This window comes from Trachypithecus francoisi, unplaced genomic scaffold (assembly GCF_009764315.1).
Source record: "Trachypithecus francoisi isolate TF-2019V2 unplaced genomic scaffold, Tfra_2.0 Lachesis_group7, whole genome shotgun sequence".
Lineage (NCBI taxonomy): Eukaryota > Metazoa > Chordata > Mammalia > Primates > Cercopithecidae > Trachypithecus > Trachypithecus francoisi.
Genome location: NW_022681472.1, coordinates 80,959,834 through 80,976,428, shown reverse-complemented (window position 1 = coordinate 80,976,428; position 16,595 = coordinate 80,959,834). Strand labels below are relative to the sequence as shown.

General features: G+C 38.4%; 1 protein-coding gene and 1 pseudogene across 2 annotated transcripts in view; both read left to right on the top strand.

Annotated features, from left to right (window-relative positions):
• Positions 1-3,667: 3,667 nt before the first annotated feature.
• On the top strand, positions 3,668-4,406 carry LOC117079239 (superoxide dismutase [Cu-Zn]-like). The gene is given in 3 exon segments (XM_033202949.1): positions 3,668-4,066; positions 4,068-4,216; positions 4,219-4,406. Coding segments are annotated over 3 exon segments (624 nt in total). The 5' UTR covers positions 3,668-3,770; the 3' UTR covers positions 4,398-4,406.
• Positions 4,407-5,342: 936 nt separating this feature from the next.
• LOC117078902 overlaps positions 5,343-16,595 on the top strand; it is a 61,230-nt pseudogene continuing 49,977 nt past the window's right edge. The window contains exon 1 of the transcript XR_004435194.1: positions 5,343-5,672. The product of XR_004435194.1 is annotated as a 40S ribosomal protein S24-like (transcript). The remainder of the gene's footprint in view (positions 5,673-16,595) is intronic.

The window sequence follows — 16,595 nt, the reverse complement described above, 5'->3', positions numbered from 1 at the left end:
GCACAAATTAATGGAATGACTTTTTATATAATAGTTAGGGACGACTAAGGAAGGAGGCTGTTGAAGGGCTGTCTTCAGATCTACAGAAGACCTGCTCATGTTTGAGCTCCCACATCAGAGACTGGGATTTAGCCAATTTGTAAAGAGATACTGCAATCACAGAAAAAATTTGGTCCCCCTTATCTGCAATATCTAGTCATATCTAGAGGAGCTCTCTGTTGCCACCTTGAAAAGGGTCTAGAAAGAGTGTTGATAGTCTAAAAGGAGATAATGCTTTTTCCTCCTTAAATGGGTCATGCCACAAATAATGGGCCGTGTTCTGGAAAATGTATAATATATCTTTGAAATATTATGTTCTTTTTCTGCTAGGGCTGAGAGCAATTAAGTGGAATCCTTTTTACAGGTCTCCTTGTTTAGTGAACAAAGTAAGAGATCATCTACATATTGTATCGGAAGAGAATCACAAAAGAAATTTATGAATCATGTAAATTTGGATTGAGGACCTGGGGAAAATAGGAGGGGGCTTCAGTGAACCTCTGAGGTATGAATGTCTAGGTATATTGTTGTTCTACCCAGAGGAAGGCAAAAGGGTATATCCTGATCTACAGTCTACAGGCACACTCAAGAAAGGCCAAACAAAGATCCATAACAGAGAAGCAAATGTTGTTAGACAGAATGGATGACAAGATGGTAGTTGAGTTAGGAACTAAAACTCACTGGTCTCTGAAACTGGCACTAACAATGGTCTTAAAAGACCCATGCCACTGTTCTACCCTGTGATTCTCCTTATGACAAACTACACTTTTAGAGAGCATAACACAAAAGAGTAACACACATGAGGGCAGAAAATGGATGAAAAGAAGGGCTTGGTTTTGCCAAAAATGCCAAACAAACGGTAAGGAATAACAAAACCAGGGTATCAAACACGGAATAAATAGTCAAAGAACTCACCACAAAGAGAGTGAAGTTCAAACCTGGTGCTGACTCGGCAACATCACTATGGACTTGATAAGTGGCAAACAATAAGGCACAAGGGGTTCTGCCCTAGTTGAAGGCTAGGGTCTGTGGTGATAGGCAGAGCAGATCTTATCTTGTTGGAATTTCCAAGAAAACTGTGAAATAAATAAAAATCACTCAAATGAGAACAAATGTTATTTATTCAGAGTTTGCTAAACAAAAGAGTCACCAATCATTTATGTTCGGCAGAGACTAAAATGCAGGTAAAGTGATGGGAAAGCTGTACAGTGGAAAAAGGGAAGGAATTAGATATGCCTAATTGGAGGCTGTTGGCATGGGGAAATTAGAAACAGGGTAACTAGAAATGGATCATCCTATGTGATTTGCTAGAAGTGCGTATTTGGCTTCCTATGATTTGGTTCTAAGTTAGAAATACAAGCAAAAGGGAATCTGGCAATTATTGGCCAGGTCCTTACTGATGTTGAAGAGGTTGTGGTTGGGCTTCATAGACTGGTCGTTACAGGAGTTGTAGTCAAAGTTGTATTTTTATGTATGGCTTGGCAATTGCATATTCACTCTCTCACCACTCGCTGAGTTTTTGAAGATAAGATGTTGCTCATATTGGTAATGATGTCCACAGTGTTGGTTACTTCTCCAATAAGGGCGTGCATGACCTGAGCATTTTGCCAAACTTTCTGAGCAGTCCAAACAGTGGCTTATCCAAAGAGATAGTTGGACCATGAATGTTTAGCTGGAATGATAATAAGTTCTTCTAAGCTTATAACAAATCCTCAGACTTGAACTTGCAGTGATTCTTCAAATCCTAGGGGGTAAAGACCAGGGCAACCTAGAGTCCCAATAAGTATATAGGCAGTCAGATTTTAGTCCTCAGTGACTACACGTCTAGAGGAAGAAATAAAAATAGAATCGTTTTTAAGGCTGTTAGTTTGTAGCCAGATGCTGAAGGAAACTGGAATAATCGAAAATCTGGTAAAGGTTGACAATCTGTGCCAGGTTAACAATCTGTGCAAGGTAAATACCAAACTGAAGTTTCCACAATGATAGAGAAAGCTTGGCTACAAAGTTTGCATATTGATCAGTTACTAGCAGTTTACAACGAGGCACTAAATAGCTCAAACACAAATCAACAGAATCAGAATCTGATAATCCAGAAAGATGTGCTATGATTTCCCATGGAAACACAAGTTTTCTTTCCACAGTTACTCCTCCCCTTTTGATCAAGGACAATCTCAAAGAAAGATTATTCTTGATCACAAATTAAAGTTGGTCTCATGAGATTTGGCCTTGTTATTTGCATAGGTGCAGCAAGAGTGGCAATTTACATATAGATCTTACTATATTTGCTTTGCTGGAAGTTTTCATAAAGAATGTCAAATTGGACTTTTGAAAGCCTCTTGAGGATAAGAAGCCAAGCCAACAACTCACATCAGATTACACATGCAGTACCTATCGATTTGGCAGGCATTCCTTTCTTCATGAGATCCCACAAATATCCTAAGATTCCAAAGCCTGCTGGGAAGTGACATTCCTTGCTCACCTACAAAGCTGCGAACCCCACAAAACCAGGTTTCAAGCCAGTTTTCACAAGAGGAGCTTTGTAAGCATCGGCTCCATAAGGTCAACCTTAGTTCCTAAAAGTGTCTGGTCATATCTGATCAAATAAACGTCATTATCAAATATGACATCCAGGCAAAGCCTTGGTTGTATTACCAATGTTTTTGTGCCCTGTTAACGAAGAGGACAGACTCTTACTGAATCTATGCAAATAACCCTATTGCCATGAAGATTCAATGAGAGTTTCCAAATTTTGAACGGATGAGTCAGGGAAGAAAAGAAAGAAGTTTCATTTCTGTTTACAAGAAATTAGCATAGTTTATAAAATTGAGTGACAGCTTAAGAGAAAAATAAAAGAAATTCTTATTTCCAGAAAATAGAACAATAAAACATCAACAATATTTCAAATAAAAATCATAGCCATCTGCTCATTCAGTTCGATAAAATTAACTTTTCTTCCACCTGATCTTGTGTTACTTGTTTCATGAATGCATCCGCTTCTCAATTAGAAGTCTGCAACTCCTGACTCAGTCCAATGGTATGATTTCATAGTCATTTGAACAATGCCATCAGAAATCTGTTCCCCGGAGTGTATGGCATGATCCTTTTCCACCAGACTCTAAGATTGTTCTTTTTTGCTGAAGATAGAAAACCTTAGCCTATAATTGATTGCAAGGATTTTATGGAAACATCAGTGTAAAACAGAACAAACAAAACTATCAATAGATGACAAAAGTCTAAAAATGGCTATCATGTACATATTATTGATAATTTTCAAAAGTGAATAATCTGAATAGAGTTCATTATAAGAGTAACACAATTGACAAACACATCTGGTTGTTTCTGTTGTACAAAATAAAACAAATTCAATCCAAAAAACATTTTAGACAAAATATCTATAAATATAATGTATTAGCAATATTTTCAAAGAGGCTATATCTAATTTATAAAAATGCTTATATATAACCTTACAAAGAAAACATTTTCATATATAACATAAAAATCCTGAAACATTAGATGCCGCAAATACCTAGCACTTCATTAGAATTTACTAAAAATATATCAAAGTTATCAAGTAGAGTAAGTAAATCTGAAGTAGATTCTGAACATTAGAGTATTAATAAAAATGCAAAGGTAAGTGAAGTGAATCCCCAATGTAAAACTACCAGCCTAGCATATCTTGGTTCCAAATAAAAGAAGTAAAGTTTTAACCAAGTTAAATTTTGAAAATAAAATGAATGACTGATAACACTATACTGCTTTTATCTAACATCAAGCAAAACAACACCAGGAGTCTGACAAATAGAAATATATCATGGACAGTGAAAACATTAACAATTCTGGGGTTTGTGTTGTCATCTCTTATAGCATCTCCTGTTTCCCTGGCAATCCTCAGAACTCAGGCAGGAGTGTGGCCCCATCAGTGCATGTTGAAGGGCGAAGGCCTGGTACCGAGAATTATCCATTTCAAGCAGAAGGAAAATGGACCAGTTGTGCTGTTGGGACACATTACAGGATTGCCTGAAGGACAGCAGATTCCATGTTTATCAACTTGCAAATAATATACAAGGCTGTACCAGTGCCGGTCCTCACTTTAATCCTCTATCTCCAAAAAATGGTGGACCAAAGGATCAAGAGAGGCATGTTGAACACCTGGGCAATGTGACTGCTGGAAAAGATGGTGCAACAATGTGTCTATTGAAGATTCTGTGATCTCACTGTCAGGAGGCCACTCCATCACTGGCCACACAATGGTGGTCTGTGAAAAACCAGATGACTTGGGCAAAGATGGGAATGAAGAAAGTACAAAGATGGGAAATGCTGGAAGTTATTTGGCTTGTGGTGTACTTGGGGATTCCCAGTAAACATTCCCTTGGATGAGTTCTGAGTGCCAGTAACACATTTATTATCCTGCTAGCTGTCGGAATGTAACTTGATAAACATTTAACACTGTAATCTTAAAAGTGTAAAGAAAAAAAAACACACACACATTCACAATTCTCCAGAAACTTCTTATGTAGAATACAGTTTTTTTTTTTTTTTTTTTTTTTTTTTTTTTTTTTTTTTTTTTTTTGAGACGGAGTCTCGCTCTGTCGCCCGGCCTGGAGTGCAGTGGCCGGATCTCAGCTCACTGCAAGCTCCGCCTCCCGGTTTACCGCCATTCTCCTGCCTCAGCCTCCCGAGTAGCTGGGACTACAGGCGCCCGCCACCTCACCTGGCTATTTTTTTCTATTTTTAGTAGAGACGGGGTTTCACAGTGTTAGCCAGGATGGTCTCGATCTCCTGACCTCGTGATCCGCCCGTCTCGGCCTCCCAAAGTGCTGGGATTACAGGCTTGAGCCACCGCGCCCGGCCTAGAATACAGTTTTAAACATGTTTATGGTAATAACATTTTACCCATACAAATTTAACCTGTGCAAATCTGAGCATCTCTTCTCATTGGACAATACATCCTAGACATCTTGTCAATGATAACATATCAAATAATCCTAACTATTTCCAACTCTCGTCTTTTCCCACAGTAAAAGAACACATCTTTGCAACTTTCAGAGGTCCTCTGAGAAATCTCAAAGGCACTTTTGGGCACTGAGGAGGCTAAGAAGATTGTGCTTGACTGTTAACCGAAATAACTTTTGGCTGTTTTGCACAGGACTAACAGGCCCTCTGCTTTATGTGAATTTCTCACTTTAACTTGTTTGCTCCATTTTGGGTGCAGACCCAGCCCCATGTGCCTGACCACAAACCAACATTTCCTGTCTCAATTCTCCTAGTCATATAATGTTTGAGGATGTTTGTTAAGTTTTAAGAATTCCCTCCCACCCCCAGATCTTTGCAGGGTTTTGCTGATTTCCCCTCAACTTCCCACATGTATCTTAAAATCTTTGCTCACTCATCCCTTCTCTGAATTAGGATTTGAGCAACTTTCTGTTATGCTGTTGCCCCATTTCTATTGCAATGCTCCCCTTCTTCAGAAAGTTTTTCTAGACTAATGTCCAGATTAAACTTCTTTTCTTTGACAATAATGATGCCACGACTTGGACAAAATGCCCATTGCCCCTGGCTCCTGCTTTCTTCACCCAGTGCTGCCTTATTGGACTCCTTGTGCCTCTCCGTGACTGGGGAAATCAGGATCCACAGTGGTAAGTCATGATTCTAATCCAGTGTTCCAGACATCTGTCTGTTGTAACACAGTGAGAAGTTGACTTATATTTCTCTCATTTTTGTCATTTTCTTCTGTTTATCTATCTTTCCCTTCTGCCTTTTTTGAGTGTGGTGAAAGCCCCTCATTCTCTCCTGAGAATCACACCTGAGTTGAAATCCAAAGGCCTCTAACACTGTCAGGTGTCCCTTCCATTATCATGAGAAACCATCAATTTGGCTGTTGTTCTCCAGACCCCTCAACTGTGGGGTATGCTCTGTGTTACTATGGTAATAATTCCACCCACTTTCTTCAGGAAAAAATGGTAATATTTTACAACTTAAATTTCAATGGCCTCTTTGGAGAATGTAGAATTTTTCTAAATTGTCTCATTCTGCAAAAGGTTATTGAATCCTGCACCACCAAGATCTCATCGAAGCAATAGATGCTTTGTTGGTGGTGGTGGGCATTTGGTACAAAGAGGCAGAAAAAAAAATGCTCTCTCTCAAAAACTTTTCAGTTACCATTGCTTCTTTCAAAGACAGTCTTCCTTCCCCAACACCTCCTGTGACCTGTGTCTTCCATCACCTATCCCCCAATCTCTCTTTTCTACCATCTTCCATGTGCCCTTCAGCACCCTTTAATTCTTGGATCTTCCTCTTTCAACCCTCTATCTCCTCCACCTTTCTGTCCACTCCTGCCAGACCTTTCCTCTCCCACTCTGGCCCCTCAATTCCTTATTATCCCTTGAGCTTAAGTCCTGTCCCTTCACAGGAGGCACAGAGAGCAACAGCCTGAGGCTAAAAAGGCTCACTGGAAACAGGCTGAATGTTTTATCCACTCAGGTGGACTCTGGAGACACCAGATGACCGCTTGGTCTCTCCTCCATGGCTCCCTTGAAATTGAGTCCACAACTTCCCTAGAATTATACACCAGAGCCAAGGGTAGCTTAGGGTCTCCTACACAAATATTGGTGAAGACGCTTCAGTTCTCATATTGAACATGTTACTTCAACTTGCCCATCTACCAAAAATATTACCCTTATAAAATTATAAAGGCGAGGCAATGAAATTACTTTCTTTGTTTGTTTGTTTGTTTTTTTGAGATGGAGTCTCGCTGTGTCACCAGGCTGGTGTACAGTGGCACGATCTCGGCTCACTGCAATCTCCACCTCCCAGGTTCAAGTGATCCTCCTGTCGCAGCCTCCAAAGTAGCTGGGATTACAAGTGCATGCACCACCATACCCAGCTAATTTTTGTATTTTTAGTAGACAGTGTGTTTCACCATGTTGGCCAGGATGGTCTCGATCTTCTGACTTCATGATCTGACTGCCTTGGCCTCCCAAAGTGCTGAGGTTACAGGCATGAGCCACCGTGCCCAGCCAATACTCTGGTTTTTTATATGAATCAGTGAATTTTGCATTTCTGTGATTATGCCTAAGTCTTGGCTAAAATTTAAAAATTAAAGCTGTAAGTTGGCTATGTCTGCCTATATGTTTATGTATGTGTGTTTGTGCATGTGCACATACATTTTGTTTGTGTAATATTTTCCTACCTCCAGATGGTATTACCACATTAAATTATAATACACCTTAAATAAGCTCATTTTGGGTTGGCTTAGAGATGAATGACAGCCTACATAAGTATTCTTGAACTTCCTTGAAATTAGGATAATCAAATTTCTAATATTGTCAGTGTGAAAAAAGTATTTTTATAAAAGCTTAACAAAATGTTAAAAAAAAATACAAGTTCACCAAATTTAGATAAACCTTTGGCCATTGAGAGTAGTTTGATATAATTGATTTAATAAATAAAGATAGCTATGTCTTCTGAGTTGTCCACATTGTAAAAATACATTTTTGTTCTACTTGAGTATTTTTTTCCTAAACTTATACAAATATATTGAATCTCTGTGCTTGATAATCTAAATGTATTCTTAGTATATTCTAACTATATGTTTGATATATTCATGACATATTATGTATCATGATTATCATGTATTTCTTTTATATTTATTTTATTTTATTTTATTTTTTGAGATGGAGTCTCACTCTGTCGCCCAGGCTGGAGTGCAGTGGCACGATCTCAGCTCACTGCAACCTCCACCTGCTAGGCTCAAGGGATTCTCCTGCCTCAGCCTCCCAAGTCGCTGGGACTACAGGCGACTGCCATCACACCCAGCTAATTTTTGTATTTTTAGTAGAGACTAGGTTTTACCATGTTGTCCAGGCTAATCTCCAATTCCTGACCTAGTGCTTGAGATCCGCCTGCCCCGCCTCTCAAAGTGCTGGGATTACAGGCATGAGCCACTGCGCCCAGCTGATCATGTTATATCTGAAAATGTTTTCTCTATAAAAATTATGCCCATCCACTTTCATAAATTTGATGTAATATCCACCCTTTTTTTGAAAATAAAATTAATTATTATGTTTACACATATTTTCTCTGAAACTTTCTGCGGCAACTTTAAGTGCCATAATGACAACTAATTTTTCTGTCAATTGTATTATTTTTACAGCAAACTTTCATCAGATCTTTTACTTTCAAAAATTATCAAAAACATGTTAACCACGGCAATTTTAAGTCTTTTGTCATCTATAGAGGACTTTAGATGTCCTTTTTTGTCCAACAAAAAAGGACTGACTCAGAGATACATGGAAAAGGATTATGCTAGGTACTCTTGTGTAAAAGTTTCTAATTACGTTGCTTAAATAACTTTGGGACCAAAACAATGAACTGAGTCAGGAATTCCAGAACTCTAGCTGAAAAAGAGATGGATTCATAAGACTACTAATCCGTGATCAAGTGGGACAAGAACTAATTACTTAGGAGTGAATTAACTGATGATGGATAATTATGGGACTTTTTTGGAATAGGGCTATTCCTTTAATGTACTATTTTCCTATTTTCTCTTTTTTTTTTTTCTTTTTTTGTTTTTGTTTTTTTGAGACAAAGTTTTGCTCCTGTTGTCCAGGCTGGAGTACAATGTCATGGTCTCGGCTCACTGAAACCTCTGCCTCCCAAGTTCAAGCAATTCTCCTGTCTCAGCCTCCCGAGTAGCTGGGATTACAGGGGAGTGCCACTACACCCGGCTGTTTTTGTATTTTTAGTAGAGGCAGGGTTTCACCATGTTGACCAGGGTGGTCTCAATCTCTCGACCTCATGATCCGCCTGCCTTGGCCTCCCAAAGTGCTGGGATAACAGACGTGAGCCACCGTGCCTGGCCTAATATTCTATTTTCTGGACATAAGAAAGCCCCTCCCCTTTTTTTTAAAGCTATTCATCACTCATAACAATTTCATAGACTATGCTAATTTCTAGTAAACAGAAATGAAACTTCTTTCTTTTCTTCCCTGACTCATCCTTTCAAAATCTGGAAATTCTCATTGAGTCTTCTTATTTTCATGGCAATATAGTTATTTGCATAGATTCCATAAGAGTCTGTCCTCTTTGTTAACAGGGCACAAAAACATTGGTAATACAACCAAGGCTTTGCCTGGATGTCATATTTGATAATGACGTTTATTTGATCAGATATGACCAGACACTTTTAAGGAACTAAGGTTGACCTTATGGGGCCAATGCTTACAAAGCTCCTCTTGTGAAAACTGGCTTGAAACCTGACTTTGCAGGGTTCGCAGCTTTGTAGGTGAGCAAGGAATGTCACTTCCCAGCAGGCTTTGGAATCTTAGGATATTTGTGGGATCTCATGAAGAAAGGAATGCCTGCCAAATCGATAGGTACTGCATGTGTAATCTGATATGAGTTGTTGGCTTGGCTTCTTATCCTCAAGAGGCTTTCAAAAGTCCAATTTGACATTCTTTATGAAAACTTCCAGCAAAGCAACTATAATATGATCTAAATGTAAATTGCCACTCTTGCTGCACCTATGCAAATAACCAGGCCGAATCTCATGAGACCAACTTTAATTTGTGATCAAGAATAATCTTTCTTTGAGATTGTCTTTGATCAAAACAGGAGGAGTAACTGTAGAAAGAAAATTTGTGTTTCCATGGGAAATCACAGCACATCTTTCTTGATTATCAGATTCTGATCCTGTTAATTTGTGTTTGAGCTATTTAGTGCCACTTTGTAAACTGCAGGTAACTGATAGTTATGCAGACGCTCTCTTCTCTGGTAGAGATTTAACTGACTTTCTCTCATACTATGGGAAAACCAGTTTTTGTAACTACTAATAAACTGTTGAATCTGTTATCTTGCACAAATTGTGCACTTTTACTAAATTTTCAACTCTTCCAATTTTTCTCAATATCTAGTCATAAACTCCTAAACTAACCTTCCAATGTTTCTCTTTTGTTACTTATAGTCACTGAGAAAACCTTACTATCCAGATCCCAACTGAGACCTTAGGTTGCCTTGTGGCTGGCCCCCAGGCTCTGAAGAATTACTGCGAGCTCAAGTCTGATGACTTGTTATAAACTTATGAAGATCCATCATTGCTAGCAGACTATGCATGGTTCTCTTTTTCTCTGGACAAGCCCTGACTGGACCACAAAAAAAGAATGGGGAAATGCTCAGGTCACATATGTTCTAATAGAAGAGGTAACCCAGACTCTGGGCAGCATTACCAAGAGCATCAAAACATTCAAAGATCAATGCTACATGATCGAAAGGGCTCATCCACTAACTTCTTGAAACCTCCTGGAATGGATACCCTTGGGTTCAACTTCTGTCTTTCTCACATTAATATCTCCTTTTATATTAACATTTCTCTTTTTTTCTTTTAGGCATCCAACTTTTAAGATGCCTGATATGAAGGACATTAAAACAACTGACCTTTGCCAGCATGCCAAACAGATGGTTTAACTAGTCCTCCAGGAACAAAACTGAGCAATCCTGACCTGGGACTATTTAACTCCGCCATCTCCTACTTGAGATTCTCCTTGTCTCTCTGTTCAAGGATACTTTCACTGAGCCTTTCTTGAACAAGAGTGGAGGACTGATAGGGCGATTAAACTCTGTCCTTGACACAACTTTAGGTTGGTTTGCCTAAACTACTAGGTGGTCAAATCTATATGAACCTCCTCCAGTATTCTAATTTGTTTTCTCTGTCTTAGACCCAGAGTCCCACTCCATGTGCCTAACCATAAACCAGTCTTCGTGCCTTAACTTCTCTGCTACCAATATTTGATGTAGCCCAGTAAGTTTCAGCATCATCCCTCACCTCCCCACAGTCCCCCATCCACTCAATGCCCCCACCCCCACACACATATACCAGCTCTTAGCATCAAACCCCCTTCCACTTTCCATAAGCATCTCTCCCAAGGTCTCTGCATATAATAGCTTTGTTTGCTCACCCCATGCCTGAGACTTTCCTGGCTTAGATCTTGAGCATCATTCTATTGTAAGATTCTCCCTTAGTAATGTTTTCCTCACTTAACTTCAGATTTGTACATTTTTTTTTCCTTGACAGTGTAAAACGATACCATTTAGGATTTGATTTTCAGAAGGTAAAATATAAAACGTTGTCAGGAAATTTGAATACTTAATTAAGTAGGATAATGGATTACTGAGAAATAGTACTTGGTTATCTATTTAATCAAATGATGTAAAATAATTTTAGAGTAGATATAGAAGATAACGTATTGCAAAGAACTTCATCTCTTTTATATGAAGACTGTTCTCTTAAACAATCAAGGACTCGAGAAAGTCAGTACAAAGCACAGAAAATCATTCTGATGAGATTCTGAATGTTTATCTTCTAAGCAGATTACTCAGAAGGTAAAGAAAAATATTTTACAAACTCTTATTAAGAGACTACACTAATCCAAATAAAATATTTTAATAGAGAATAAAACAAATGCTAGTTTTGCATCTGCATATTTGATACTAACGCTTATATTAAAAATTTTGTAAATAAACCTATTAAGCTTTAGCCAGCTGCTGTGACTACAAGAAATAAAATTTCCTATCCATGAACCTCCTACAGCTTTCTCTATCTAGTTAGGGTTTTGTAGGGTTTTGCCCTACACCTTCCCGTTTCTCATCCTGGAATAACTACTCATCTGACTTCAGAAAAAAATTACTCTTGTTTTCCTTAACAAAAAAATATCCTGCATACCTTGCACTCAAAATGTTCCTTTCTGCCACAGTCACTTCTACTAGAGTCTCATTCATCTCATTGACATATATTGACTATAACTTTTTTTTAAATTTGTTTTGAGACAGAGTCTCACTCTATCGCCCAGGCTGAGTGCAGTGGAGGAATTTCAGCTCACTTCAACCTCCGCCTCCCGGGTTCAAGCAGTTATCCTGCCTCAGCCTCCTGAGTAGCTGGGATTATAGGCATACGCCACCACGCCCAGTTAATTTTTGTATTTTTAGTAGAGATGGGGTTTCACCATGTTTGTCAGGCTGATCTCAAACTCCTGACCTCGTGATCCACCCGCCTTGGCCTCCCAAAGTTCTGGGATTACAGGCGTGAGCCACCGTGACCGGCCTTGATTATAACTTTTAACTACAGTAACTCCTATTGCATAGAGAAACCTTGGAGGTAGTATAAAAGAAAAGTTACTGGATATGTATTAAAACAGCCAGATAGATCTTATTCAAACTGCTGCAGTAGGGGAGAGAGGTTTCTGTATGGAACTGAGCTCAACTTCTAATACAGCAAAGACAGCTGTGGATTTATAGCCAAAGAGTACAGTAAGGTGGTAAGCACATGGAAAATTACTAAGAACTTAACTAGATATCCAAGGTAGAGGGATTCTTGCTAAACTGACTTAATAAAATTATTTTTAATAATAAAACTGTTAATTAATGAAACTATTAATAATAAAACTACTTTCTAAAACTAAGATATCCAGAGTGGAGAGTGAGAAACTTGATCAAATATCCAGTGGTCTAATATCAAGAATTAGTAAATTCTTAATAAATTCGCTAAGCAGGAATCTTTGCCAAAACTGGACTGGGCAGACCAACGTCAAAGTCTACTTAGGAAGAATGCTCCAAGGAGCCTGACTCAAGTTTGGTCAAGGGAAGAGTCTTTTTCAGTGGATAATTGTGAACTATTTTCATATACACTATTTCATAGCAGATTAACATCTTAGGAATATACATCTCATAATTTTTGCAGTAATAAACATCCCTATAATACAACTCACTGTAGCAAAAAAAAAAAAAAATGTTCGTTAACACACCCAAATATATAGACTCTCCATATTATATAAAAAATAATAGACAAAAAGTCTATAAGCAGAAAATTATACTTAGTAATTAATGCTTCAGTATTTTATTCTAGTTAGATAATCTAGGTATCTAATTAATGCCCATTAATTTACCAAATTTAGCATCAGTGTAAAGTTTTATGTTATCAAAAGATCTTGGTCTTGAGCCAAGATGACACACTATAAAATATAATTAGTTACTTTTGAATTAACATTTGTCAAAACAGTGATTCAATTTAACTAAGTGAAAATTTATATTTTTATAATTATAAATATATAGTAACTAAAATGATAGATTATTAAACCAAGAAACCTGTAAAAGCTGAGGAAGAATGTGCCCAAGTAGCTTAAATTGTATGCTTGTGTAATACCAAATACTGAGAACTCAGAAGACATAGCTGTTTTAATTAAACCAACAATATAAAGCTAGTCTCATTTGCCAAAATTTACCTAAATTATGTGAACTTAAATTCTTAGAATATTTGAGCTAGTATATATAAGAATATTAAAAGTAGAAATGCAATTATCTTAATTTCCAGAAATTTTTGAATATTTTATATATATAAGACCTTAGTAAGCTCTAAGTCAATCAGAAAATAGTACCTTTAAAAATTTTGATAGTCTAATTTAGTAATACCATCTGGAGGCAGGAAAATATTACATACCCACAGACACATAAATATACATACTGATCTAGAAAATTTATCATTTTAATTCTAAAATCTCGGTCAGCCATAGGTCATTAATTCTATTCTAAAATGGTCAGCCATAGGTCAGGCGTAACACAGAAATACATAACTCACCTGTTTCTATATAAAGGGCTCTTTTTGTTCCACTGGGTAGAAATTCTTGATTGAGTTCAAAATAGAGAAAAAATAGACAACAAACAAAAATAACAAACCCAATTTTCTGACATCTTTCTGACCTAACAGAGACACAATATCTGCAAACCATTTAATTCATTTACAGAGATTACCAAGTGACCACACACACACACACACAAATTCAGCACTAGAGATCAACTGTCTACTCAATGAAAATTAAATTCCTACCATGCTACCAACAGACAAGAGTCTGGAACACTGAATTAGGAATAGGGCTTACCTTTAGGTCCTTGTATTGCCAGTCACAAATGGAGCAAAAAGGCTCCAAGTGTCCTTATTACCTGGGTGGAGCAGATGGAGATCTGAAGGCATGGTCCCATTTTGAGTCATTGGCACCAATCCTGTCAAAGAAACAGACAAGTTAAAAGATTGCTTTTATTTTGGCTATTGCAATAGGGAAACCACTCTTATCTGAAGATGATGGGAATGGCTCAGCCTCTTAGGCAGTTTGGCTTTTATAGGGAGGGGTAAACACAAATGCAAATGATGTGGTTTAACACTGGTCAGTTTGCAAACTGCAGACGTCACAGTTTCCAAAACATTTGGAGATGTTTTTCTCGGTAGTGGTTGTGGTTTTTCTTAGTAAGCTTCAGAGAGCAGAGTTATTATCTCAGCTAATCAGCTATGAGACAAAGAACAGGATGTAGATTTTTTGCTTTGTCAGCAGGTTTTGTCAGCAGATGAAAGGGTACAGTTTGTGGTAGGTCTTGTCACACTTGACCAAAGATCTTCTAGAAGAGTTTCACACAGAAATAACATCAAACAGGAAAACCAGAAACAGGAAGGAGGTTGTGGTCGTTCCCACCCCCGCCCCCCACCCCAAGTAAGGCTAAGAGGCTGAGGCATACCTCCTTGCAGCCTAGCTCACTTACTTGCATGTGATGCACTTCCTTCCCATGCCTGCCTGCCCCACCCCACCCCACCTTCTTACACATAGCCTTTCTTGCCCTGTGAACACCCATTTCTACACCTCTCTATTTGCACTCACGCTGACTCAATCAGTGTGTCACCTCATCCCTCCAAGGCTACTGTACTACCTTCCAAAATGGCCGCCTTCCTTCCACTCTTTTTTCTCACAATTTAGTTTCCACAGAGAAGCCAGAATGAACAAAAGTGAAAATCTGATTTTGTTACCAACCTGTTCAAAATTTTTCTGTCTCTCCCTATTGCCCTTCAAGGAAAGCCTATACTACATAGCACAACATTCAAGCCCTTCATGTTCCAGGTCACCCCCTTTTCTTGCCAGCCCTTAGCCAACTCTACATTCCAGCTCTGCGGAACCTCCAGCTGCTTTCCTACACCCCCTGCACTTCTCCATGTCTAGGACTTTGCTTGTGCCTTTCCTTTCACCTTCAATGCCCTCCCTCCAACTGGCTAAGTCCCAATGTATGTATATAAGAATTTAGAGGATACCTCTTCTGAATTTATCCCAGGCCCCAACTTCAGCCCCCAGCCTTCCCTACCACCTTGAAGCTGAGTCTGGTTGAAATTCCTCTATTCTCTACCCTTTCCAGTCACAACACTTACCACACTGTTTAACAAGTTCCTCCTTCTTTTTCTGTCTCTGCAGCTAGACCAGGAGCTCCCTACAGGTCAAGATCATGTGTTCTCTGTTGTTTTTTCATGGCAAGGGGAGACATAGGGTTGCAGTAGTGAGTGGGCATCTGTTCTCAGAAGGCAGTGCCTAGAGCACTATAAGTACTTAATAAATTCTTGTGAAATTAAAAAGTGGGTGAAGTCACCATATATGTTTAAAATTGTACAATACACTGGATTTACAGAACACATCTCAAATCCTGTAGAAACAAGACAAACTCACATAAAGCAATTTGCAAAAACTGAAGACTCTAGGATGTAGAATATGAAATAGAATGATTTATGTTAATCAATTGTGTTACATCTCATGAAACCTAATGAATGTTAGAACATGGTAACCAGCCACTCTGGGGGTCTGGATAGTCACTTATTTCAGGATTGACTTTTTTAACTCAAACCCAGGAGAGAATTCCTCCTTAAAAGCTAATTCTTGGGACATCTTCTGAGCAAGCCACATACTGAAATCAGTTTTATTCCTTTTTAATTAACCAATGTGAACATCCTCTTTGCTTTCATGACTATGGGATGTATTCCTCAAAGTCACATCCACACTCACAACTATATTGGCTCTCACACAGTACCCTAAGCATGCTCAAGACTTGATAGATACTGCCTGAATTGGTGACTTGCAGAACAGCTGTACACCACTTCTGGGATGGTTTATGATTTCCTTAATAGGAGTCTTGGTTTTCTTTATCCCAAATGTATTGTCTGCAATATCATTCAAGATTGTTAAGATCATAGTCACAATTTAAAAAACAAAAGTATGTATCGTTACTAACCATATTCATAAATATGAGTTACAAAGTGTAGAATAACTTCAGAAGAAGCATATCCCAGAACCACAGAGTAGTGCCATAGGTAAATTGCCTCTTATAGATGCTGTATCTCAGGAGAGGGCACTCAGAGGAGTAGGAAAGGTCTGAAGTGGAAACTGCATGGTTTAATTTGGGTTCCCCCAGAGGTAGACCCTGACACAGGATTATTGCAAATAGATTTGAAATGGGATCCCAAGAAACATCAGTAGGGGGCTGGAGAATGAGAGAGGCAAGAAAAAGAAGCTAAAGGGGAATGTCATTGTAGGAAACAAGGTCTCAATCTCCAGGAGATGGAGCAGAACAGCCTCAGAGATGACTCAACTTAGCAGTAAGACATCTGAAATATTTAATTTAACAATTCCCATTAGCTATTAGTTGACAGCTGTCCTGAGGGTATTAATTCCCTGCATTTCAACTCACCTGACATCAGGTCAAGCATA